The following is a 24413-nucleotide window of genomic DNA, read 5'->3' as shown; positions in this document are numbered from 1 at the left end:
ATCCACTGACATTTCAGCTGTTTTGAATCAAACAGCATGGAACAGCCTCATAAATGTTTGAATAAAAAGTTAAGCTGGCTTTAACTGGCTCCTTCTGAAATCGCCAAGCTTTAAATCCTATTCAAGCAGCTTCCTAAACAAAACGGGCAAGCAAGGGAGAAAGTTTTAAAAACAAAGTAAACAAAACATTCTGACCAACTAATTCAGGCCATTTTTGGAAATGTTTCTGGCAACATAATCATTATTTTAAGGCCTTAGGGTGGGAAGGAGGGAGGGAAAAAATGTGGGAATCTGGGACAAGAAAAAAAAAAAACCACGGGTTCAGCAGCACAGTCCAGTTCCGCGAATAATTTCCACACAATCTCCATCGTTCATATACCCGGGAGCGGTGGTTGTTGGTGATGGTACATTATGAGCGACCTGCAAGCCACCCTACTATAAAGCACTAAACTCAAAATAAAGAGAATCAAACGGACCTCGTGCAGTAGAGGGATAGAACAAAAGGCACACCAGTCACAGATACAGCACATCACTCTCACCTGCTGGCAGTACATGTTGATCTTGTCCTGTGCTAATGGTGATAGCTCTATGTCTGCAGCTCCGTAAACATCCCTTGCAATCTTCCTGATTTTCTCCTCCAAAGGGAGCTGAACACACGCCGACAGAACAACCGACGTACCAGCGTCAGATGGACATACTAGCAAAGCCAGACCGGGGAAACTGGCATCCACTTCTATTCAAAGAACGGTCACCTTCAGTTCGTAGAGGAAGCGAAAGGAACTTGGGGCCTCGCAGGCTCGGCAGACAGCTTGTGCAAGCGCGACAGCCCCCTGACCGCCATCGGCCCAATGTGTGCACTTCACTGCGTCAGCTGCTCCAGCCTCACGTGCCATGTGAGCCACGAGAGCGAGTTCATTGTCAGTGTCCGTTCTACATGAAAGAATAATTAATTGAATGAGGATTACTTCAACACACATGATATCAACGCCCACAAGAAGGGTAATTGTGGCACTTTCCTTGATGCAAGAATGCAAAGCTGAAACTATATCTCATCGAAGGTACTGCCTTGTTACATTTGCTTCCACAATAGGTAGGAGAATTGGTTCAGAATTATGAATATCATATCTAATGTTTACCATGAAGAAAAAGTCTTCCTGCCTACTTACGAGAAGGTATTCAAAGCCACAACCACAGGAACGCCAAACAGCCGCGCATTCTCCACCTGCTTTACAAGGTTGCAGCAGCCACGTTCCACCAGGTCCAAATTCTAGAGACAGCCAAACATGTAGACAACAAATGGTATTGTTACGGTTCTAGGATCCGTATGCATACAAACATACAGTGTCCCAAGTCAGTTATTCCATTAAGTAAATGTGCAGATAGAATCCCTCCTTGTGTGTAGTGGGAAAGCAAAAGGGGTGCATTGCGATGGCTTTTTTTAGTTAGATTTATAAATCATTTCTCCCCTTTTATTCTGAACCACAGTACCCTCCTCTCGCTTGCTACTCTCGCATGGGCTGAACAAGCACTTGTTCACCTATTCGGCGACTCGCGTTCCGAGGCAAAATCTTTGTGTAGTCCCTTTTTTGTGAATCCAGACACGCGTGGAGTGGGCGGGCTTCCTGGCATGGCCGAAACCACGCCCAGAAAGGGCGGACCCATGGAAATCCCGTCCAATCAGGGCGGAGAGTGACGTCAGCTTCACCAAGGCCCCTCCCCACTGAGGGAGATCTATAAATTACGAAGCAACCCTGGGAGTGAGCATTGCGTTGGAGTGAGGGGCGTTGGAGTGAGGGGCGTTGGAGTGAGGGACGTTGGAGTGAGGAGCGTTGGAGTGAGGAGCGTTGGAGTGAGGAGCGTTGGAGTGAGGAGCGTTGGAGTGAAGAGCGTTGGAGTGAAGAGCGTTGGAGTGAAGAGCGTTGGAGTGAGGAGCGTTGGAGTGAAGAGCGTTGGAGTGAGGAGCATTGGAGTGAGACAATTCGTCGGCTGGTAGCGAAAGAAAGGAGGAAGGTTGTAGAGTGGTTGCGCTCTTTGGGAGTCGTTCGTTTTGAGTGTAAGAGAGCTGGGAAGACCTCGACCCGACCTTGAGCGGGTCTTTCGTTGGGTCCTGTCTGCAGCCCTGATCCCCACCTCGGACTCCGCTCTACTCGACCCGGGCTCCTTCGCAGACAACCTCCACACATGCGGCCGTGTACCGAGCCACACGACCATCGACAGGTGCCACACCACGGAGCATCCCTTCCCTCCAACGTTCAGGTATCCGAAAGAACTGAGACCTCAGCTCACCTCCCTCTCTGGCTGCAGGGGTCCTTTGCCATACATCTGGGTTTATTTGCGTCTGAGTGTGTGGTGCCTTCCAAGATCTCTTGATCTCATTTTGAGGTCCTGGTATTTGGTCACTTTATTGATTTCTGTGTTATTTATACCAAAATCGCTGGGTACCGATATCTCAATCTTTTGATATCAGCAATGCTGTGTTTTCCTTTTTGTTCCTGAGAACGATGTCCGGTCTTTGTTTTCTATGTTCACGCTCGATGGGATCATCAGGTCGTACGTGAGCACGACGTCCTTATTTTCAATGATTGCCCTTGGTTCGTGTTTCCATGAGTTTTCTGGAACTGGGATGTTGACAATTTTGTCGATATGCCAATGAATCACTTTGCATACTTTGTTGTGTTGTTGTGTGTAAAGTTGTTCTGACAATCGTTTTTCGCATCCCAAAAGCAGGTGACTAGTACTTTCTGTTTCTGTCTTGCAGAACCTACACTTGTCCGTCTGGCTCAGTCTCTCCATCTTTTTAAATACATTGGTGGAGTGTCCTTGATCTTGGGCATTTATCATGATACGTTCTCTGTCCCAGTTGAGCTGACCTCTTCATAGCCATTCCAATCAGCCTTCTTTGTTTGCAAAATGCAAACAACGATAATCTCCCAGTTGTTGGTGTATATTTGTTGATATTTGTTTATATATATTTATTTTGTCCTTTTTGCAATTGTTGAGGGTGTATTTGTTGCTGTTTCATTTTCCTGTATCTTCTATTCATACCTGTTTTTGGAAATTCCTTGCAAGGTGATTTCAGGATAATTTTTCAGGTTTGTCATGTTCATGTTTGTTTACAAACTGAACCCGATGGTCTGTTGAGCATTTCACATACTCAGCTAGTCCCACACTCTGCTGCTGTGCACCTGGTTGAGTTCAATCAGGCTGCTCCCTTCCTCTCGTCTCGGCAGATAAATTCTCGGAATGCACTGGTTTTTGTAGCACATTTTGTGAATGGGAAGGAGTTTTCTTGTTTTGATGTCTAACTTCATGATTTCTGATTGGGGCCAGTTTATGATTCCGCAGCTGTATTGGAACACTGGAACTGCGAGTTGGTTGATGGCTTTGATTTTGTTTCTTGGGGAGAGGTAGGTTTTCAGGATCAGCTTCGTTATACGTCGGTATTCTTTGACGATTGTTTTGCGTATTTGTTTGTATCATATTTGGTGGCTCTCTTCTACTCCGATGTATTTGTATGATGCTTCGTCGACGAGATACTGCATTATTGTTGTTTCAAGGTCAATTTTTATGTTGTCCGTTTTTGTTGATTTAGAGTGTGTGTGTGTGTGTGTGTGTGTGTGTGTGTGTGTGTGTGTGTGTGTGTGTGTGTGTGTGTGTGTATGTGTGTGTATGTGTGTGTGTGTGTGTGTGTGTGTGTCCTAAGCGTTTTATTGGAACAGAAAGGTTTATCCATTTATCGTCTTCATTCATCATCTGTCTTTGTCCCACTTGATCCGCCTCCACATGTGTTGTGTGCCTAAATCTTATTATTGAATAAATCCAACTTCATAAGACTGTGCCAACCTGCTCTGCAATGCAGCTCCCGTGCATCGCTCATTTTGATGACATCGGCAAATCGCTGAAGGTGTAAATCAAGTTAAAATCCTGATAACTGACACGGTTTAGATAACGTGGCGTGGATCAGTCGTGCACTGCTTGCTACCAGTTCATGGTTGGACGACCTCATTCTAGGTCGCAAGGCTTTGTTTTTTTATGTTCACGTTTCATGGGATCATCATCATCATGTTCGTGTTCGATGGGAAAATCGAGTTTCGGCATTGCGGCATTTCGCCCGACCGCTTTCGGGTGGAGAGGGGATTGTAAACAAAATAATATTTGAGTCAAAACATGCACAAGTCAATATCCTACCTCCTCACTGTAAGCCTGTGCTAAAGGCTGTCCAGACACCACAGCAGGTCCACCACCATGCATCTTGATGGCACGGATGGTGGCCACTAGTACCACGGCGCTAGGACGCAGGCCCGAGGCGCGGCACTTTATGTCAAAGAACTTTTCCATGCCGATATCTGCGCCGAACCCAGCTTCGGTCACTGCCACGGTATTTGGAAAAAAAAAAACCCCCCACATTTTGGAGTTGGATTAATGTCCCAAAGCGATGCCAACTGCCCATCTCTCATACAACCATATGCGAGGCAAATTTAAGCATGTGAACACGATGTTGTGGTCTTCACCAATCTGATAAAACGTCTCAAATCAAGGGATTATAATCACTGAGGACACCATTGTCTAATGTATCAAATATTACTTTAAAATCATTATTTCATACTTTATATATTTCCATTTGCAGAATGATTGCACCTGTAACTATTGTAAGACGAATGGTAAAGGACGGTTCTTCAATGAAGAAGGACCAAGATGATTGAAAATATTATTATCCATATTTTTGTATTTTTAGGAAAAGTCTGACCTCAATTCCAAACTTCTGAAATGGTACTCAAAAATTTATTTATTAATGGGAGTTGGTTATCATACAATACAATGAAAGGTGCTATGGACAAGGTATGAGGAATAGACCTTACCCACAAAGCCTTGCTCGCCCACAAGCTTGAGGGCGATTTGATCAGCAAGGACGGATGAGTTACCATGGGCTATGTTGGCAAATGGTCCAGCATGCACGAACACGGGGGTACCCTGCACCACGGACAGCCGCAGTCATATCATATTGGCATGGATATCGAGGTTAGGAGACCCCTCTAAGATGCAACAGCACACAAACGGAAGTCTTTGTATGAAGGTATACAGAGGCATACACAAGTAACTGGAAGACTCAGACATGGAAAGGAAAAAGGGAGAGAGAGAGAGAGAGAGGGAGAGGGAGAGGGAGAGGGAGAGGGAGAGGGAGAGGGAGAGGGAGAGGGAGAGGAGAGGGAGAGGGAGAGGGAGAGGGAGAGGGAGAGGGAGAGGGAGAGGGAGAGGGAGAGGGAGAGGGAGAGGGAGAGAGAGAGGGAGAGGGAGAGGGAGAGGGAGAGGGAGAGAGAGAGAGAGAGAGAGACAGAGAGACAGAGAGACAGAGAGACAGACAGACAGACAGACAGACAGACAGACAGACAGACAGACAGACAGACAGACAGACAGACAGACAGACAGACAGACAGACAGACAAACAGACAGAGAGAGAGAGAGAGAGAGAGATGCTGCTGTCCATTTTCTCACCTCAAGTGTCTGCATCAGGTTTGGTTTGATGGCATCTTTCATGAGCACGGTCAGAGCACCACTAACACCCTGCACACTCAAACAAAGCACCACTAACACCTTGTGCACTTGAAGAGCCCCACCAACACCCTGCACACTTAAACAGAGCACCACTAACACCATGCGCACGCAAAGCACCACTAACCCCATGCACACTCAAACAAAGCACCACTAACACCTTGTGCACTTTAACAGCCCCACCAACACCCTGCACACTCAAACGCAGCAGCACCAACATCTCGTGGATCCCTCAAGGGTGCATGAAGCACTCTGCATAAGTGGCAGTGGGACCCTTACAAACCACAAAAATTTGAACGGCTATAAAAGAAAATTATTATTTGACATCAAAATTATTGCTGCACATAACCACGAGACTTGGATGGAATGCAATGTTTCAACTCAATTGGGCCTAAATCATACCCAGCAGCATTACTCACCTGTCATACATGTGACGCTGTCACAGTGCATATGTAGTAATCATTGCCACCCTCTGACAAAATTCTCACACCGTGCAAGTGAAAGCACACCAGGAACACTCGGTCGCGTTTCAAATCTTCTGGCATGTGTTTTTACCAACAGTCCTCATAATCACGTCACGTCTACCATCAGCAACCCCACACAAGCCTCTCTCGACCTATGTTGAACATTGGACAGTACTGAGGGCGAAGTGAGTAGCTACTGGTAAATCCTGAATAAATCTTCCAACCACATTTAAGTTATCACAAACCAAGTTCATCCTCTACTAGTTACACTTCTACAAAGCCAAACATGCCAAATGGAAATTCAAATGGAGACAAGAACTGTGTGTGCACTTTGCTCCAACTGAAAATGGGAATAAACATTCCATGTTTCAGGTTCTTCTGCTACATATGCAAATTAATAAAAAAAATAAAATAAATAATAATTTAAAACTTAAAAAAAAAAAAAACAATTAAAGAAAAAGGCAAAACCAAAAACTACATCTTAGAGCTCCAGGTTTTTCTGCCGCAGTCACAAGCAGACGGACATCTGTCAATCCATCCTTGTTCTCGAACTACAAACTCTCAAATACACTTTATCCAAGAAGTACAACTTCCCTTTTGCTTCCCAAATCTGTTTTAGCAGATACTGATCTTCATAATGATCAAATACAACTCGCAAAGATCACTTCGGAACAAACTCGAACGGAACTCGGCAGAGCGCATACCTCCGCAGGCTGAACAGTTTACATTATATATCCCACCGAAGGCTAGATCTGGAGGATCCGGACCCTGAACCTCAATGTAATTGGCTTGTTCTCGTCACCTAACTAACTCATAAACCTCGTTTTGTTGTGATCCGTCCACAGTTTATTGAAACATCATGCCACGTTTCGTTTTTGGCCCCATCGCTCAATGGTTGAATAATCACTTGAATCATGAAAAATAATTTATCGGATCTGGATCTTCACCAAAATCGAATCAATTCGTCCTTGTCATATACCCAGCCTGTGAACCAAATTTTGTCCGAATCAGTCCTGAACGTTGAGATGTCCTGCTCACAGACAAACAAACAAACAAACAAACAAACAGACGGGGGTGAAAATATAACCTCCGTCCACCTCCAGCGGCGGTGGTAATCATAGCTCGTGTACAAAATGAAAATGGTATCTCAAGTTGGAAACAAAATCTGCTTACCAGATCCTCGGCGGTTATCATCTCTCCACTGCGGCTCGTTGCCACGACCATGGCGGCCAGGCGATTCTGCATGTCCTCCATCGAGGTGGCCAACGCCAGCACAGCCATCACCTCGCTTGCCACCGATATGTCAAACTGGGTCTGTTCACGATTCGATTAATTGTACAGATATTGTGGATAAAACCCCCCCCCCCAAAAAAAAAAACCCTAACAAGGTAGTGCCTTGTAAAGACCTCCACTATTCTCTACACAATGGCAATCATGCCAACTCTTCTTTGCAGGTTTGGAATCTTTGATGCCATAAAAAAAAAAAAAACATCAGAATTCGCTAAAACAATCAATCCCTTACACAATGCTTTTCGTTGAGAAGTAAAATCTCAAAACACTTTTATAAAAAGGAAGAGGAAAGAAAAGTAAAAATCAAGACAAAGCAATCTCGACTCGGTAGCATTGTGGCTCGAATCGCGCTCTGAAGCTGGGAGGTCGGTGGTTCGATTCCGACCCAGGAGACAGAGTCCGTATAAAACCCGAAGGCTGGCATCCCATTTGAAGGGGGCAATTACCTCCTCAAAAATGCCCTGTTGACTGTGGAAAGAATAGCAACGTCACCAGATGACATCGTTGGCATCCATCATTTTCCGTAGAATTACTGTCCCCAAAATGAACGGCTGACTTGGTCTCGTTCTAAAAGGCAAGTCGTGGGTTTTCTGGTACTGCCTACATGTGTGCACCATTTGTGTGTGACGGCTCTTCCATTGGCCCTCCACCACAGAGGGGGAAAAGAAGAAGAAGAAAAAAAGAAAAAGTAACTGGAAGAGATTTACAAGCAATAAATGATGATATTGTGCAAATATTAAAAGGCTTCACCCTCATGCAAGGAACTACCACGAGATCTCTGCTGTTCAACCGTAGTATTCGAGCAAGGTGTGTTCAGTTAAAATATGGACAGGACCAATTCATGTTTGTATTTACAAAGGTCATCAGCAATATTTCAAACTCTACCTGTTGGAAGTGGTTGAGGATTGGAGTGATGAGATCAAATCTATAAGCTTGAACTAAGAGCAGTCTCTCAAATTATGAATATGTTACAAGGGCTTGAGAGAAGCAGGTAAGCCTGTTTTGAGTGAGTTGCAGCGATCAAAGTGCGACATTTAAGGAGAGGACGTGAACCAAAGTTCCAGTAATTCTCCGTTTCAGGCACGAGCAGATTTGTGCATTGTTGTGCAGAGAGAAGAAAACAGATTTACAGATTTTAGCAATATCAGCATTAGCTGCTTACACTCTGAAAAAAGCATTTCGTAGAAGTTTAACAGGAGTGTAGAGAATTTGACAGATTCGAAACTTTTTAAAACTACAAGGGCACTCGGTAGAGAGCATACCTCCACCACGTAATGCCTGATCCACGAGAACATTTTGGGCCCATTACATTTTTGAAATTTCATGCCACACAGTACTAAATCGTTTTTTGGCCCGATTTCTAAATGGTGAAGAATCACTTTGAAAATTAAATAATTCTCGTATCCAGATCCGGATTCGGATCTTCACCAAAATCGAATCAATTCGTCCTCGTCACACACCCAACATGTCCACCAAGTTTAGTCCGAATCCGTCCACAACTGCTTAAGATATCCCGCAAACAAGCAGACAAACAAACAAACCGACAGACAAACTGACAGAGGGTCAGGTCAGGTATGGGAGCATGTACCAGAACAGCGCGTCGCTGCGTCCACTTTCCGCCGGTACTCCAGGGGCCTCCGTCTGGCCTTCCCCCAGGCAGATGCCAGGCCCATCCCCATCTCCTTGAGATGATGGTCAACCTGCTGCAACCACAAGGCACGTGGTCGGCCCACCGGCCTCCTCCACTCATGAGACTCCCTCGCTGAGAGAATCTGGTGAGCAGGATCAGCGTCAGGAAAACGAGCCACATGTCCATACAGCCGCAACTGACGCTCACGGACCATGCAGTAACAAATCTCATCCGAGTCTCTCTCAGCAACCGCTCGTTGGACACAAAATTCGACCAGCGATAGCCAAGGATTCTCCGAAGAGACCTGGTACCAAAGGAATTAAGTCTTCGTCTTCGTCTTCGTCAGAGTCCAAGTCTCGCATCCATAGAGCAAGACTGGAAGTACCAAGGACCTGAAGACTCGGACTTTCGTCCTCCCGCACAGGTACCGGCAGCGCCACACCCCATGATCCAGTGAATCAATGACTCCCCAGGCCCGACCCAGACGTCTATTGACTTCTGACTCACAGCCAGCAGAGACATGAATATCACTGCCAAGGTAAGTGAATCTCTCCATGACCTCAACATCCTCACCACAAACAGACACAGACAGGACAGCAGCATCCAAGATGTCACCGAAAGCCTGGATCTTAGTTTTGACCCAAGAAACCCGGAATCCCAGCGGCTCCGACTCCTCATTCAGCACCTCGAGGGCCCCCAAAAGGATATCTAAAGTCTCCGCAAAGATGACTGCATCATCTGCAAAATCAAGGTCCGAGATCTTGACATTCCCAAACGATGCACCGCAGCTTGATCTCTCCGACATCCTCCCTAAAATCCAGTCCATACAAGTGCTGAAAAGTGTGGGGGCAAGTACACACCCCTGATGAACTCCAGTAACAACTGGAAATAAGTCAGAGATGGTACCACCACACTTCACAGCACTCTCAGTACCAGAGTAGAGTTCAGACATCAGATCGATCAGTTTTGGTGGCACCCCACGAAGACCAAGAATCCTCCAGAGGACATCTCGATTCACTGAATCGAACGCTTTACAGAGATCAACATAGGCTGCAAGCAGCCCCTGCCGAAACTCTCGTCTGCGTTCGGTGAGGACACGAAGTGCAAGGATACGTTCAATCGTTGACCTCTTTGGTGTAAAGCCTGACTGCTCTGGACGCTGGTGCTCAAGCAGATGGTGGCGAACCCTATCAAGAATTATCCAAGCAAAGACCTTGCCTGGAACTGAGAGCAGCGTCCTGACAGAGACTGACAGAGAGGGGTGAAAATGTAACCTCCTTCACACCTTCAGTGGTGGAGGTAAATATAATCTATAATACGAAGCTTGCACACTAAAAACTCGGCTCGCCGTCACACGATCCCGATGAAATTGCTGTGGCACTTAGCGGACATGCCGACAATGTTTGGGAAGTCTTGGCGTTCCATAGTACCACTTGCACTTTGCACAATGCATATTTTTGTCATTCCCCGTGTACGTTCTGTCGTCTGCTACCAGCTATGTTGTACTGCTATCCCGTGCATGTGCACGGGTATCGCTAGTATAATTTGTTTATAGGTCTACAGAAGATGACAAAATATTCCAGAGTTGCTAATGAAGGGTTTGAGACGAGAATGAGATGTGACACGAGAATCCAAATATTCTCCTGAGATTCTAAAGAGGTCTCGGGAATTCTCCAAAATTCCACATGTAGCAACTGGGATACAATTCCATCAAGGACATCATGGTGCTCCCGATTCAGCGACAGAGCAAACTGGTTTGATGTCCGGCAGGTTTGTCATGGGACATGATGAGAGTTCTAGCAATACACTCGTGAGACGATCAGTGACATGAACCTGTAGCCACATACGATCTTGTGAGGTTAGAATACGACATCAGTCTCAACAACTGAACAACAACATGGATACATACAACCTAAGAAATATTCTGAACCACACTAGCATTTAACCTAATATGCACATCATGCTCTTCTTATCCGAAGATCCCATCCGGCAATCTCTCAGATCATTAAAGGCTGTTACTATTGTGCACCATTTCCAGATTGAGATGATTTCGGTGGTGCTGATCACATCTCAGAGCTCTGCTCCAAGATCAAACCTCAAATTGCTCTTTATATTAAAATCAGCCAAATCCTCCATTCTCACGATGTTCAACCCAAGGCCCCTCACCCCGCTATCCAGTGCCACACCATCCTAATTGCAATCTGGGCAAGTTCTTAATATAAAACAAACACCTCAACGTGACGACTCACCTCGCGTGTGATACCTTTTTCCGATGGTGACTGGCCGATGGTTACTTTGCGCAGAAAGCGGTCATTTGTGTCAATAACTGCACAGAGCACAAACACGAACAAGTTACTGATTTACCTTGAAACCAGATGCAAAGGCATACTTTTGTGGCCGTTAAGATTGAGCAATTGTGAACCCTTTTACTCTTTCATCCACATTGCAGTACATACCTGCAGCTGCCCTTTTGTTCAGAGTCACATCAGCAATTAGTACAAAACCAGGCTGGTACAGAATCAGAATGCAAGTACCTTTACAAGCTTGTTCTGATACTCATGAGTATTCAGCGTAACAGTCACCCAAAAACAAAATCTGGAACCTTTGCAATTCCACAAACTAAACCCGAAAGCAAAATGACAGCCCTTGAAAAGGTTTTGGATGGTGTGACAAGTTAGTTAAATTTTCCGCTCGTTTAAAATGCACGTTAGACAGTACGATATACTGGGTGCCTTGCTTCGCTGCATCCTTGATAATGTCGGTGTGTACAAGTCATACAGAATTGGGTGTGTGATGTCATACTTTCTACAAACACGTAAAGCTGCAAATGGAATGCAGACGAGACCCAATCACCTGTGTTTATAATTCATGGAAACTGTCAGTTTGATTTCCTTGTTTGCCAGATATACAGCATGAAAGAAGAAAAAGAAAAACAATAAGAAGAAAAAGAAGCCAGTGTGGCAATAGTATCAAGGTACTGGCAGGAGGTTTCATGGTAGATCTTTCAAAATAAGTCGGTTAAACCTAGATTTTGATAAAATTAAATAAAATCTATCACATAGACCCAAAAGCAACTTTGAGATAGTTGGTTCTCGATTAAAAGTCTGGCAAAGAGCTATCCTGAGGCCCAGTTTGCGGCTTGTAACGAAGAGCTCACCTCTCTGCCAAGTGACAGCCTTCGGGTCAATGTCCAGCCGGACAAACCGCCGAACTTCATCCTCCGTTAAACTGTCTGGATCTGCCTTGTCTATTCCCAGCTTCTGCAGAGATAAGTGGGAGCAAAAAATTGCTGCAATTTTTGTGAGCCACAAGATGTCAATGATGTTGCACACAAAGTCCTTTATTCTTTGCATTGGGTGTGTGAAATTGGGTGTGCGGATGAAAATCCTCAATTTTTATCCGATTGACTTGAAATTTCAGGAGGATTTGCATATCTGGTCACTGAATTCAACCACAAATTATTTTTGAGGTCAACATAGGCTAAACGTCAACAACCATCATCTCTTGTGTGATATTTAAATAATACTAGACGACCTGTGAATCCGTTGGGTTGCCGTTGTGACAGCGGTTGATGAAAAAAATAATTTCAAAAAAATATAAGGAAAGATAGCTCCAGCGAACTATACCGCTGAGGTTGTTTGCATTGATCCAATACTCCCGAAGAGTACTTGGCTGAATCGGGAATTGATTTTTTAATAATTTTTTTCATTGCCCGATTTTAGCAAAACTTGATACTGCACACCGCAGGAGAATGGTCAGTCAGGTGGCCTGAAAATGTTTGCGCTATCGTGTACCATTTTGACTGTATTTCGGGAACATACATGCATACATACATACATACATACATACATACATACATACATACATACATCAAGATGAGAGTTTTCGTAATATACTAGACGACCTGTGAACCCGTTATGACAGCGGTTGATGAAAATAATCATTTTCGGAAAAAAAAAGGAAAGATAGCTCCAGCGAACTATACCGCTGAGGTTGTTTACATTGATCAAATACTCCTGAAGAGTACTTGACTGAATCGAGATTTGATTTTTTAATAATTTTTTTTCATTGCCCAATTTGAACGAAACTTGATACTGCACACCGCAGTAGAATGGTAAGTAAGGTGGCCCTAAAAAATTTGCGCTATTGTGTACCGCTCTGGCTGTATTATGGGAACATACATACATACATACAGGATGAGAGTTTTTGTAATATATAGATTATAGATGAACACGGAGGTATTAGATCAAAATGGGGATGTGTATTTTATGTTTAAAAATAAATCGTTCTTTGTCTATATTAACTGTTTGAGATTTTTAAATAAATCATTTCAAGAAAGAAAAGAAGATAGCTCCAGTGACCTTTACTGCTGAGGTTGTTTGCATTGATCAAATACTCCCGAAGAGTATTTGACTGAATTGGGAATTGATTTTTTAATAATTTTCTTCGTTGCCTGATTTGAACTAAACTTGATACTGCACACCGCAGGAGAATGGTGAGTAAGGTTGGCTGAAAATGTTTGCGCTATCGTGTACCGTTTTGGCTGTATTTCAGGAACATACATACATACATATATACAAGATGATAGTTTCACTAATATATAGATGAATAGCTACACATATTATATTGCAGCAAAAAGCCCATTAAGTGCGAAGATGGGTATGAACATATTATAGGACTGCCCCTTGAATGTATGAAAATGCACTGCGGCAAGGAGTGTCGTAGTCATGTGGTTATCGTTACCTCCACCACCTAAGGTGGGCAGAGGTTATGTTTTTAACCCTGTCTATCACTTGTGAAAAGTATATTGGTTAGTCGCATGTGTTATTCTGTCTGTCTGTCTGTCTGTTTGTACGTCAATCGCCTGCAAGTCGCAATTTCAAACCGATCTTTACGAAACTTCACCAAATGTTGGAATTGGTCATAACTCATAAGCAAGAAGGCTGTTGAATTTGAGGTCAGAATGTCAACATAGGCCAAAGGTCATCAACTTGGTCGGATTTCTAAAATCCTCAATTTTCATCCGATTGACTTGAAATCTCAGGAGGATTTGCATATCTGGTCACTGAATTCAACCACCAATTATTTTCAAGGTCAAATATATTTGAGGGATTTCGCAAGCATCGTGCGTTGCACAATGTCTTTCTTGTTACTTGGCGAAATCTTCGATTTTGTCAAGTATGTTGGTCTGTTCCGTTTGTTGGTTTGTTTGTTTGTTTGTTTGTCCAGTCGTCTACAGCCCAAACGGCTGGACCAGTCGTTCTTAAATTTTTACACCTGATAGGCAATCCACCTGAGACGGTCCGCGTCCAAACCCCGTCTTAATCGGACTAAACGTCACGCCGTGACGTCACACAAAGTGAAAACACATTTTTGGACATAACACAGTGACCGGAAGTCGTAGCGACTTCCTGTTGACGTCAAAACAAACTTCAATGGAATATCTAAATGTTTTAAAATGCATGTTAGTACAAATTATGCAGTTTTCGCAAGCGTATGACGTCAAAGTTTTTAGCTGTTGGCGTGATTTTTAAAAAATTCTATTCGTTCTACAGGTCACAATTCTTAACCAATGTGGATGAAATTTTAACAGCTGATAGAAATCCACAGTGCAAAAAGATATGTGACTTTTGGTGATGTTCAATATCAGGATCTGGATTCTGCATCACTTTATATTATCGCCCATTATAAACCAATGGGGAATTTTATGAATTACACATGGCTATTTCTCAAACAGTTTTGCACTTATTATACTGTCTATTTATGCATGTAATATTAACATGTGTACAAAGTTTGATCGAAATTGACCCAAGGTCAAGGTCAGGGTCACCCAAAACATGAAAAACACACATATAAAATAAATATTTTTGTTTTACAACATATTTCAAACCTGAAAACGGGATCGTAAAGCTGGTTGAAAAGCAATGTTCCCAGGTATTTTCAAATATTTTCTACGATCAGAATGAAGGCAACAAGCACTGATGATAAGTTGTTGAATTTCACATGGTGGCTTTAAATGAGTTGTGAAAATTTTCAATCTGCTGCCATTACCATGACAACGCACGCCTGATAATTGTTATTTGTGACGTCGCGTCATTTTATTAATGTACGAACAAATAAACACCACACATTCCATGACATTACAGCTTGGACCACCACACGGAAAGGTTAACTAATTCGCCAATTGTCGTGCTAAGCACAATTTTTCATTTGGTAGTCGATCCAGTCGAAAAAAAAAAAATTAATTTTTTTTGAAATTTGTTCTCCCCTTATTATCAGTTTTTCCATCGATATGTTTGTCTGTCTGTCTGTTCGGTCCAGTGCTCCGTTAATACAATGGCGATTTCGATGAAACTTGGTTGGTAGGTTCATACCATGACCTAGTTGTGTGCAAATGAGAACCGTTGCTATGGACACCACCGTTGCCTTGCAATGGGACTTTGAAATTTTTGAAAAATCATTAAAAAAAAAAAATTTTCAAAAATCAAAAATCTGGCCACGAGCGACTATGGGCAGTACATTCAGCCATATTGTCAAAAATTTCCAGCCGGATCCTATGAAAACTGTCGGAGAAGATAGACTTTGAATGAACCCTGGTCGAAAACAATAAAAAAACGAAGTTCGTTATATCTCAGAAACTATGAGTCAGATATATATGAAACTGGTATGGTAGGTTCATGGTTTGTCCTAGTTACGTGTGAGAAAGAACCGTTGCTATGGACCCCTCCGTTGCCTAGCAACGGCCGAAAAACCTCTAAATGTGGGGGTATTTTAACGAAAAAACAATCTGCAGCATTAACCCTTGAAGCTAGAATCATGAATTTTCTTGTGCTCAATCCGCAGGTCATTCCCCATCGAACGGGCCCATCGCGTCAGGTTCTATTGGGTAGGCGACTACCCATATCTGCCTACCGGCTTATTTGTTTGTCTGTCTGTGAAGAGGATACCTCAAAAAGTTGTGGACGGATGCAGAAGAAATTTGGTTGCTCAGGTTGGGTGTGTGATATATTTTTGTGACGATCCAGATCCGTATCCACATACGAGAAATTTTTGAGAGATTCTTCACCATTGAGAGATGGGGCCAAAAATGATATGCAGCATGATATTTCATGCTGGTATAATCATGTGGACGAGCTATGACAAAACTAGGTGAACGAGTTGGTTTGGTGACAAGCCGATTATAGTTTGGTTCAGGTCCAGATCTAGATCCGGCCTATCAGTATTCAGTGGGATACAAAACGTAAACTGTTCAGCCTGGCGGAGGCTACCAGGTGCCGTGCTAGTCTACGCTGTGGTTGGCTATCATTCAAGATAACCATGTAGAAAAACACTTTGTGGGCAGCTGTATTTGTGGGACATTACCGGGTAATGCAGAGTTTACAGAACTCAATGTTCTCCAGTTTTGTCATTCGTCCAAGTCCAATCATCATTCTGGTTTAATCACTAGTACTAAAGAGAGCATGGAATTTTGTTGTTCAACTGTGCAGAGTCGAGGCTCATGAAAGAGTGAGGGAAAGAGGATGATCAAGTAACGTACTGATAGTACGGCACAAGGCTGAGGAAGAAAGAATAAGTAGGAGTGAAAGTGATTGGGGTTTAGGGAAGTGCAGGGATGGAGTCTTGTGTAATAAAACAAAGCAGAGCGATTACTGTTAGAACGTGTGCACTCTGGAATAGCATGGAATGGATGGAGGATCTAAACTGCTGTAGATGCAAATAAAAGAACCACGCCATCACGTTGCACATTCAGTAATTTTTTGCATGCGTCATTTTTTAAATCCCATGGTCGACGAATCAATATCGAGACCAGAAAGGCACCCGTGTTGTACGCCATTAGTACGCGCTCAGTCGAGTCCCGACAACGCGTCACACTAACACCAGCACGGACCCCACCCACAGAAATAGTGCAACAACATTGCAATGGGTGCTGGGAAGTAATAATCGACACAAAACAGTTGGAGCAAACTCAAATCATGGAATCAGTTTGAAATGTGTGGTCCAACTAATATGACAAGCTACGAGTGGACAATGTTACCTTTAATCTGGCGAGTTGGATGTCTGAGAATTTTCGACACCCCTTCTCCATGGGCACCAAGCGGTTGTAAAGGGCCTGCATATACAACAGAGTTTACCATTTTATAGCACTTAAATGGTACGACTCTCATAGGACGATAACCAAAACACTGTACCGCGATGCATTTGTAGACCAAGAATCAGCCAATACTAAAAACGACCAAAATGAATCAACAGTGTTCAGAACAGGACATTACTATCGAAAATTTATTGTGACCTGAAGCACGAATGCCTAGACCTTAAATAGAGGTTTCAAAAAGCATTCCAGGTAATCCTGATGTTTCCAGCACAGCCAGAATCCGAGCACCTGGGTCATACCTTATCAGTCTGTGTTGTCTCGTGGAAGATCCGTGCATCAATGGCGGCAGCCAGAAGATTGTTCGCAGCCGTGACAGCGTGAATATCCCCAGTGAGGTGAAGATTGAACTAAGGAGGTACAAAGATGGGGTTTGTCAAGGTTTTTTGGGTGAGAAACAAAACCTCATTTATTGTAATAAGGAAACCAGAGCTGAGGGAGAAATACTCACCTCCTCCATAGGGATCACCTGCGAGTAACCCCCACCAGCAGCACCACCTGCACAGGTACAAAGAAAGAAAGAAAGATAAGAAGATACAACATAAATGCAGTTACATAAAGAGATGGTTTGACCAAATCAACAATTTAAACAACAGAACGAGTAACCTTAACGAAATATCTTCCTGACACAATGCAGAACAGCTGTGTTAATTTATGTAAAAGGTAAAAAATATAAAACTACTTTACGATATATTGGGTTCCAAAACATGTCAATGTTTATGCCACAATTCTGTCAAAGCTTCCATGTGCCAAGTCATAAATGTAGATTGTACAATGACGAAACAATGATAAAATTACCAGTTGACAATGTGTTACTTTGTTTCAAGGATTCCTATTCCCAATATGGGCATCATGGGATCGCTGAAGTAGACACAATGAAGGAGCAAGTAAAACTATCAAAGCGATCTGACGAGAGTTCAATGCAAAACGTGGATCTGCAGCACCGAGTGAGCGATACATCTTCGTCCAACTGCAGTTTTGTCCAACGACATTAAAATTATGGACAAATTAGGGTCATCTCATCCCAATTTGATATTACCGACAACGTATAGCAAAGCCCCTATGCTAATGAATCATACAAGATTGTAGATTGTGCATTGTTCATGGCATAGCCCTATATTAGTTGTAGCCAAACTATTATATTGGGCTAGTAAGAATGGCCAAGCGGTACACGCACTCGCTTCTGAGTGGTTTAGCCGGGGTTTGAATCCTATCCAGTTATAAACTCCCAGCCAGCTTTGGATAGAACGTGTCCGTCAATCCACAGTAATGAGTTTTTGAAGTACGGGCTGAAATATATCAACTTTTTGAGCGAGTTGATCAGAAAGTTTTCCAAACCCTTCGTTGTGCAGAAGCACACCCCTTTCTCACAGATACATTTCCAAGTATTTTTGGCTTCTTTTACAAGCTTTTTGAGCCATTTCATGTTACAATCCTTATCTCGCACACACGATATACATTTGGCTGCCCTGATGACCCTAGTTTACTGTAGTTTCTCCGCAAGCGCACCGAGCATTCTGCAGCGGATGTCATTTCTAAAGTCACGTATTGGTGATGCAAATGGTGAGACACGACTGCTCACAAACCAGTGCCCTAGCATACAGTCAAAGCACCTTTGATTCCGAAGGTCGGACCCTGAGAGGGCTGGCGCACGCAGGCGAAGGCGTTCAAGTGAAGATGTGCAGCCAGGGCTTGAGTCATTCCGAGGGTTGTCGTACTCTTACCTTCGCCCAGTGGTGTGGGGGTAATACTGTCATTAAAAAAAGATTAACCACAAACAAATGAGCTTTTCTCACTTTACACACAACAAGCGCTGCTTCACATTTGGTCTTATGCCCCCAAACTCGTCCCAGACTGCAAGAATTATCCACAAATGTAATTGATAACCTAATTTTAACTCAACTCGATTTCTTCGGTCCTTCCTCAGAATTGCTATCAAGAGGCAATAGAATGAAGAAAGAGTGCAATAGCTTCGCACATTTTGTGAACTTACCCCGTTACGACGACATATTTCCCATCAGGCCTATCAGCAAGGCGTTGCACTACGTCAAGTGAAACCTTTGCTTTCGCTTGACCATACAGCTCCAACTCTTTTGGTTGCAGGCCTATCTCCTGGGCTAGCTCTTCCAAAGGTTTAGGCCGCTGTGCTCGAGAAATCTCAATATCACTGGGGAAAGGTAAAGGATTGAGGAGGGGCAGGTAAGGGGGGATGGATGATGTGAGTTAGAGCCAAAACTTTGGGCTAGGTCAATAAATTGCACCACAGCAACTTGGTTATTCATAGGCCAAGTGCTTGTGCTTGAAAAGGTAAAGCTGAATTATGGTGAAATTACCAAACAGTTTGGTTGGTTCGATAAAAGCCAATGCTATATGAACATGCAATTAGCAAAAAGAAGAAAAGAAAAAAAAACTAGAGAGAAAAGAAAAAACAACTACCACACCATGGTACAGGTTTCAACAGACGCAGCTTGAGGTAGTTGATGTTCCACTTCCCCCCCTGAAGATTCTTCAACGACCTCTGTGCTGCTTCGACTGTGTTCTGTTAACAATAGTATGGTACAGATAAAGCCAGCGACAAACCATAATATCCGGCAACATTTTCCACAACAAAGCCATCCCATGGAGCGTGTATCCACAAATAAATTTATGCAAGAACAAAAATGGTCCACCAACGATCTTTCTTTCGTAACAGCCGCTCTCTTCAACCACACTTCCCCTCCCTTCAAACACATGCCATTACAAAAGGACCACACACGGTTAGCTTTGTCTTGCGACCACTTTTCTCCCCATGACCTCTTCCATTAAGACATTTTGCACTCGCCTGCATGAGCATAGCGACCGTCATGGGGCCGACGCCTCCTGGTACCGGTGTGAGATAGGCCGCACGTTCACATACTTCATTAAATGCAACATCTCCCACCAGCCGACGCCCAGACTCCTTAGTGGGATCTCAGTAAAATACACACATGGGAAGAACAAGTCAGCAATATGGAAATAACTGTCAATGCAACAGAAACTGGTTGTTAAACAGGAAAGAGAAATTCAAGCAACTTTAACCAAAGAATAAAGAAGACAAAGGAAAGACAGAGGCAGGGTTTTCGTGAACTCTTTAAGGGGGTTGAAATGAGAAAAGCGAATGCACTGGGTTATCAGCTGAGTGGCATTCCATCATTTGGGGTTCATCCCATTAGAGCAGATGGAAGCAAAGAGATAAAAATGAAAAGCAGGTCCAGAGAGGGGCAGGGGTTCAGAATAGTCATAAATCAAGAGGGAGAGGGGGAGAGAGGGGAGAGAGGGGGGAGAGGGGGTGAGAGAGTGAGAGGGAGAGTGAGAGGGAGAGTGAGAGGGAGAGTGAGAGGGAGAGTGAGAGGGAGAGTGAGAGGGAGAGTGAGAGGAGGGAGTGAGAGGGGGAGTGAGAGGGGGAGTGAGAGGGGGAGTGAGAGGGGGAGTGAGAGGGGGAGTGAGAGAGGGGAGTGAGAGGGGAGGGAAAGGCGGAGGGAAAGGGGGAGGGAAAGGGGGAGTAGGAGGGGGAGTGAGAGGGGGAGTGAGAGGGGAGTGAGAGGGAGAGTGAGAGGGAGAGTGAGAGGGGGAGTGAGAGGGGGAGTGAGAGGGGGAGTGAGAGGGGGAGGGAAAGGGGGAGTGAGAGGGAGTGAGAGGGGGAGTGAGAGGGGAGTGAGAGGGGGAGGGAAAGGGGGAGGGAAAGGGGGAGGGAGAAAGGGGAGTAGGAGGGGAGTGAGAGGGGGAGTGAGTGGGAGAGTGAGTGGGAGAGTGAGTGGGAGAGTGAGAGGGAGAGTGAGTGGGGGAGTGAGTGGGGGAGTGAGTGGGGGAGTGAGAGGGGGAGTGAGAGGGGGAGTGAGAGGGAGTGAGAGGGGGGAGTGAGAGGGGGAGGGAGAGGGGGAGGGAGAGGGGGAGGGAGAGAGAGAGGGGGAGAGAGAGAGGGAGGGGGAGAGGGAGAGTGAGGGAGGGAGAGGGGGAGGGAGAGGGAGAGGGAGAGGGGGAGGGAGAGAGAGAGGGGGAGAGAGAGAGGGAGGGGGAGAGTGAGAGTGAGGGGAGGGAGAGGGAGAGGGAGAGAGGGAGGGAGAGGGAGAGTGAGGGAGGGAGAGGGGGAGGGAGAGGGAGAGGGAGAGGGAGAGGGAGAGGGAGAGTGAGAGGGAGAGTGAGAGGGAGAGTGAGAGGGGGAGGGAGGGGGGGAGGGAGAGGGGAGGGAGAGGGGGAGTGAGAGGGGGAGTGAGAGGGGGAGTGAGAGGGGGAGTGAGAGGGGGAGTGAGAGGGGGAGTGAGAGGGGGAGGGAGAGGAGGAGGGAGAGGGGGAGGGAGAGGGGAGGGAGAGAGAGAGGGGGAGAGAGAGAGGGAGGGGGAGAGGGAGAGTGAGGGGAGGGAGAGGGGGAGGGAGAGGGAGAGGGAGAGAGAGAGGGAGGGAGAGAGGGAGAGTGAGGGGGAGGGAGAGGGGGAGGGAGAGGGAGAGGGAGAGGGAGAGTGAGAGTGAGAGGGGGAGGGAGAGGGGGAGGGAGAGGGAGGGAGAGGGGGAGGGAGAGGGGGAGGGAGAGGGGGAGTGAGAGGGGAGGGAGAGGGGGAGTGAGAGAGAGAGTGAGAGGGAGAGGGGGAGTGAGAGGGGGAGTGAGAGGGGAGTGAGAGAGGGGGAGTGAGAGGGGGAGAGAGGGGAGGGAGAGGGGAGGGAGAGGGGGAGGGAGAGGGGAGTGAGAGGGGGAGTGAGAGGGGGAGTGAGAGGGGGAGTGAGAGGGGGTTGAGAAGGGGAGTGAGAGGTGCAGTGAGAGGGAGAGTGAGAGTGAGAGTGAGGGGGAGGGGGAGAGAGAGAGGGAGAGGGAGAGTGCGAGAGTGAGAGGGGGAGTGAGTGAGTGAGTGGGGGAGTGAGAGGGGGAGTGAGAGGGGAGGTAGAGGGGGAGGGAGAGGGGGAGGGAGAGGGGGGGAGGGAGAGGGGGAGGGAGAGGGGGAGGGAGAGGGGGGTTGAGAAGGGGAGTGAGAGGTGCAGTGAGAGGGAGAGTGAGAGTGAGAGGGAGAGGGGGAGGGGGAGAGAGAGAGGGAGAGGGAGAGTGAGAGTGAGAGGGGGAGTGAGAGGGAGTGAGAGGGAGTGAGAGGGGAGTGACAGGGGGAGGGAGAGGGGGAGGGAGAGGGAGAGGGAGAGGGGGAGGGAGAGGGGGAGGGAGAGGGAGAGGGGGGGAGGGAGAGGGGGAGGGAGAGTGAGAGGGAGAGTGAGAGGGAGAGTGAGAGGGAGAGTGAGAGGGAGAGTGAGAGGGAGAGTGAGAGGGAGAGTGAGAGGGAGAGTGAGAGGGAGAGTGAGAGGGAGAGTGAGAGGGAGAGTGAGAGGGAGAGTGAGAGGGAGAGGGAGAGGGAGAGGGAGAGGGAGAGGGAGAGGGAGAGGAAGAGGGAGAGGGAGAGTGAGAAGTGAGAGTGAGAGTGAGAGGGAGAGTGAGAGGGAGAGTGAGAGGGAGAGTGAGAGGGAGAGTGAGAGGGAGAGTGAGAGGGAGAGTGAGAGGGGGAGTGAGAGGGGGAGTGAGAGGGGAGTGAGAGGGGGAGTGAGAGGGAGAGTGAGAGGGAGAGTGAGAGGGAGAGTGAGAGGGGGAGTGAGAGGGGAGTGAGAGGGAGAGGGAAAGGGAAGTGAGAGGGAGAGTGAGAGGGAGAGTGAGAGGGGGAGAGAGGAGAGGGAGAGGGGAGGAGGGAGAGAGAGAGGGGGAGAGAGAGAGGGAGGGGGAGAGGGAGAGTGAGGGGAGGGAGAGGGGGAGGGAGAGGGAGAGGGAGAGGGAGAGGGAGAGAGAGAGGGAGGGGGAGAGGGAGAGTGAGGGGAGGGAGAGGGAGGGAGAGGGAGAGTGAGAGGGAGAGTGAGAGGGAGAGTGAGAGGGAGAGTGAGAGGGAGGGAGAGAGAGAGAGAGAGAGGGAGGGAGAGGGAGGAGGGAGAGTGAGAGAGAGAGTGAGAGAGGGGAGTGAGAGGGAGTGAGAGGGGGAGTGAGAGGGGGAGTGAGAGGGGGAGTGAGAGAAGGGAGAGGGGGAGTGAGAGGGAGAGTGAGAGGGGGAGTGAGAGGGAGTGAGAGGGGAGTGAGAGGGGGAGTGAGAGGGGGAGTGAGAGGGAGAGTGAGGGGGAGTGAGAGGGCGGTTGAGAAGGGGAGTGAGAGGTGCAGTGAGAGGGAGAGGGAGAGTGAGAGGGAGAGGGAGAGGGAGAGGGAGAGGGAGAGGGAGAGGGAGAGGGAGAGGGAGAGGGAGAGGAGAGTGAGAGGGAGTGAGAGGAGTGAGAGGGAGTGAGAGGGGAATGAGAGGGGGAGTGAGAGGGAGAGTGAGAGGGGGAGGGAGAGGGAGAGGGAGAGGGAGAGTGAGAGGGAGAGTGAGAGGGAGAGGGAGAGTGAGAGGGAGAGTGAGAGGGAGAGTGAGAGGGAGAGGGAGAGTGAGAGGGAGAGTGAGAGGGAGAGGGAGAGGGAGAGTGAGAGGGAGAGTGAGAGGGAGAGTGAGAGGGAGAGGGAGAGGGAGAGGGAGAGGGAGAGGGAGAGGGAGAGGGAGAGGGAGAGGAGAGGGAGGGGGAGAGAAAGAGAGAGGGAGAGTGAGAGTGAGAGGGGGAGGGAGAGGGAGTGGGAGAGGGAGAGTGAGTGGGAGAATGAGAGGCAGAGGGAGAGGGAGAGGGAGAGGGAGAGGGAGAGGGAGAGGGAGAGGGAGAGGGAGAGGGAGAGGGAGAGGGAGAGGGAAGGAGGGAGAGGGGGAGGGAGAGGGAGAGTGAGTGAGAGGGAGAGTGAGAGGGAGAGTGAGAGGGAGAGTGAGAGGGAGAGTGAGAGGGAGAGTGAGAGGGAGAGTGAGAGGGAGAGGGAGAGTGAGAGGGAGAGTGAGAGGGAGAGAGTGAGAGGGAGAGTGAGAGGGAGAGTGAGAGGGAGAGTGAGAGGGAGAGGGAGAGGGAGAGGGAGAGTGAGAGGGAGAGTGAGAGGGAGAGTGAGAGGGAGAGTGAGAGGGAGAGTGAGAGGGAGAGTGAGAGGGAGAGTGAGAGGGAGAGTGAGAGGGAGAGTGAGAGGGAGAGTGAGAGGGAGAGTGAGAGGGAGAGTGAGAGGGAGAGTGAAAGGGAGAGTGAGAGGGAGAGTGAGAGGGAGAGTGAGAGGGAGAGTGAGAGGGAGAGTGAGAGGGAGAGTGAGAGGGAGAGTGAGAGGGAGAGTGAGAGGGAGAGTGAGAGGGAGAGTGAGAGGGAGAGTGAGAGGGAGAGTGAGAGGGAGAGTGAGAGGGAGAGTGAGAGGGAGAGTGAGAGTGAGAGTGAGAGTGAGAGGGAGAGGGAGAGGGAGAGGGAGAGGGAGAGTGAGAGGGAGAGTGAGAGGGAGAGTGAGAGGGAGAGTGAGAGTGAGAGG

The 24413-nt window shown here is 46.8% G+C and overlaps 1 protein-coding gene across 3 annotated transcripts in view; it reads right to left on the bottom strand.

Annotated features, from left to right (window-relative positions):
- Positions 1-24413, bottom strand: part of MTHFD1 (methylenetetrahydrofolate dehydrogenase, cyclohydrolase and formyltetrahydrofolate synthetase 1) — a 91366-nt gene that overhangs the window by 5254 nt on the left and 61699 nt on the right. For all 3 annotated transcript variants that reach the window (XM_085895992.1, XM_085895991.1, XM_085895990.1), the window contains exons 9-24: positions 19905-20032; positions 19525-19622; positions 19077-19250; positions 18697-18833; positions 17535-17581; positions 17326-17433; positions 16970-17044; positions 12092-12194; positions 11184-11260; positions 7188-7328; positions 5494-5562; positions 4860-4971; positions 4189-4370; positions 1167-1267; positions 753-930; positions 540-647 (exon numbers count right to left, since the gene is read on the bottom strand). In XM_085895992.1, the coding sequence (XP_085752118.1) occupies positions 540-647; positions 753-930; positions 1167-1267; positions 4189-4370; positions 4860-4971; positions 5494-5562; positions 7188-7328; positions 11184-11260; positions 12092-12194; positions 16970-17044; positions 17326-17433; positions 17535-17581; positions 18697-18833; positions 19077-19250; positions 19525-19622; positions 19905-20032 (1838 nt within the window). The remainder of the gene's footprint in view (positions 1-539; positions 648-752; positions 931-1166; positions 1268-4188; positions 4371-4859; positions 4972-5493; positions 5563-7187; positions 7329-11183; positions 11261-12091; positions 12195-16969; positions 17045-17325; positions 17434-17534; positions 17582-18696; positions 18834-19076; positions 19251-19524; positions 19623-19904; positions 20033-24413) is intronic.

This window comes from Eptatretus burgeri, chromosome 9, assembly GCF_056783735.1.
Source record: "Eptatretus burgeri isolate ZD-2024b chromosome 9, Ebu_testis_v1, whole genome shotgun sequence".
Lineage (NCBI taxonomy): Eukaryota > Metazoa > Chordata > Myxini > Myxiniformes > Myxinidae > Eptatretus > Eptatretus burgeri.
This window is presented reverse-complemented; position numbering and strand designations above follow the sequence as displayed.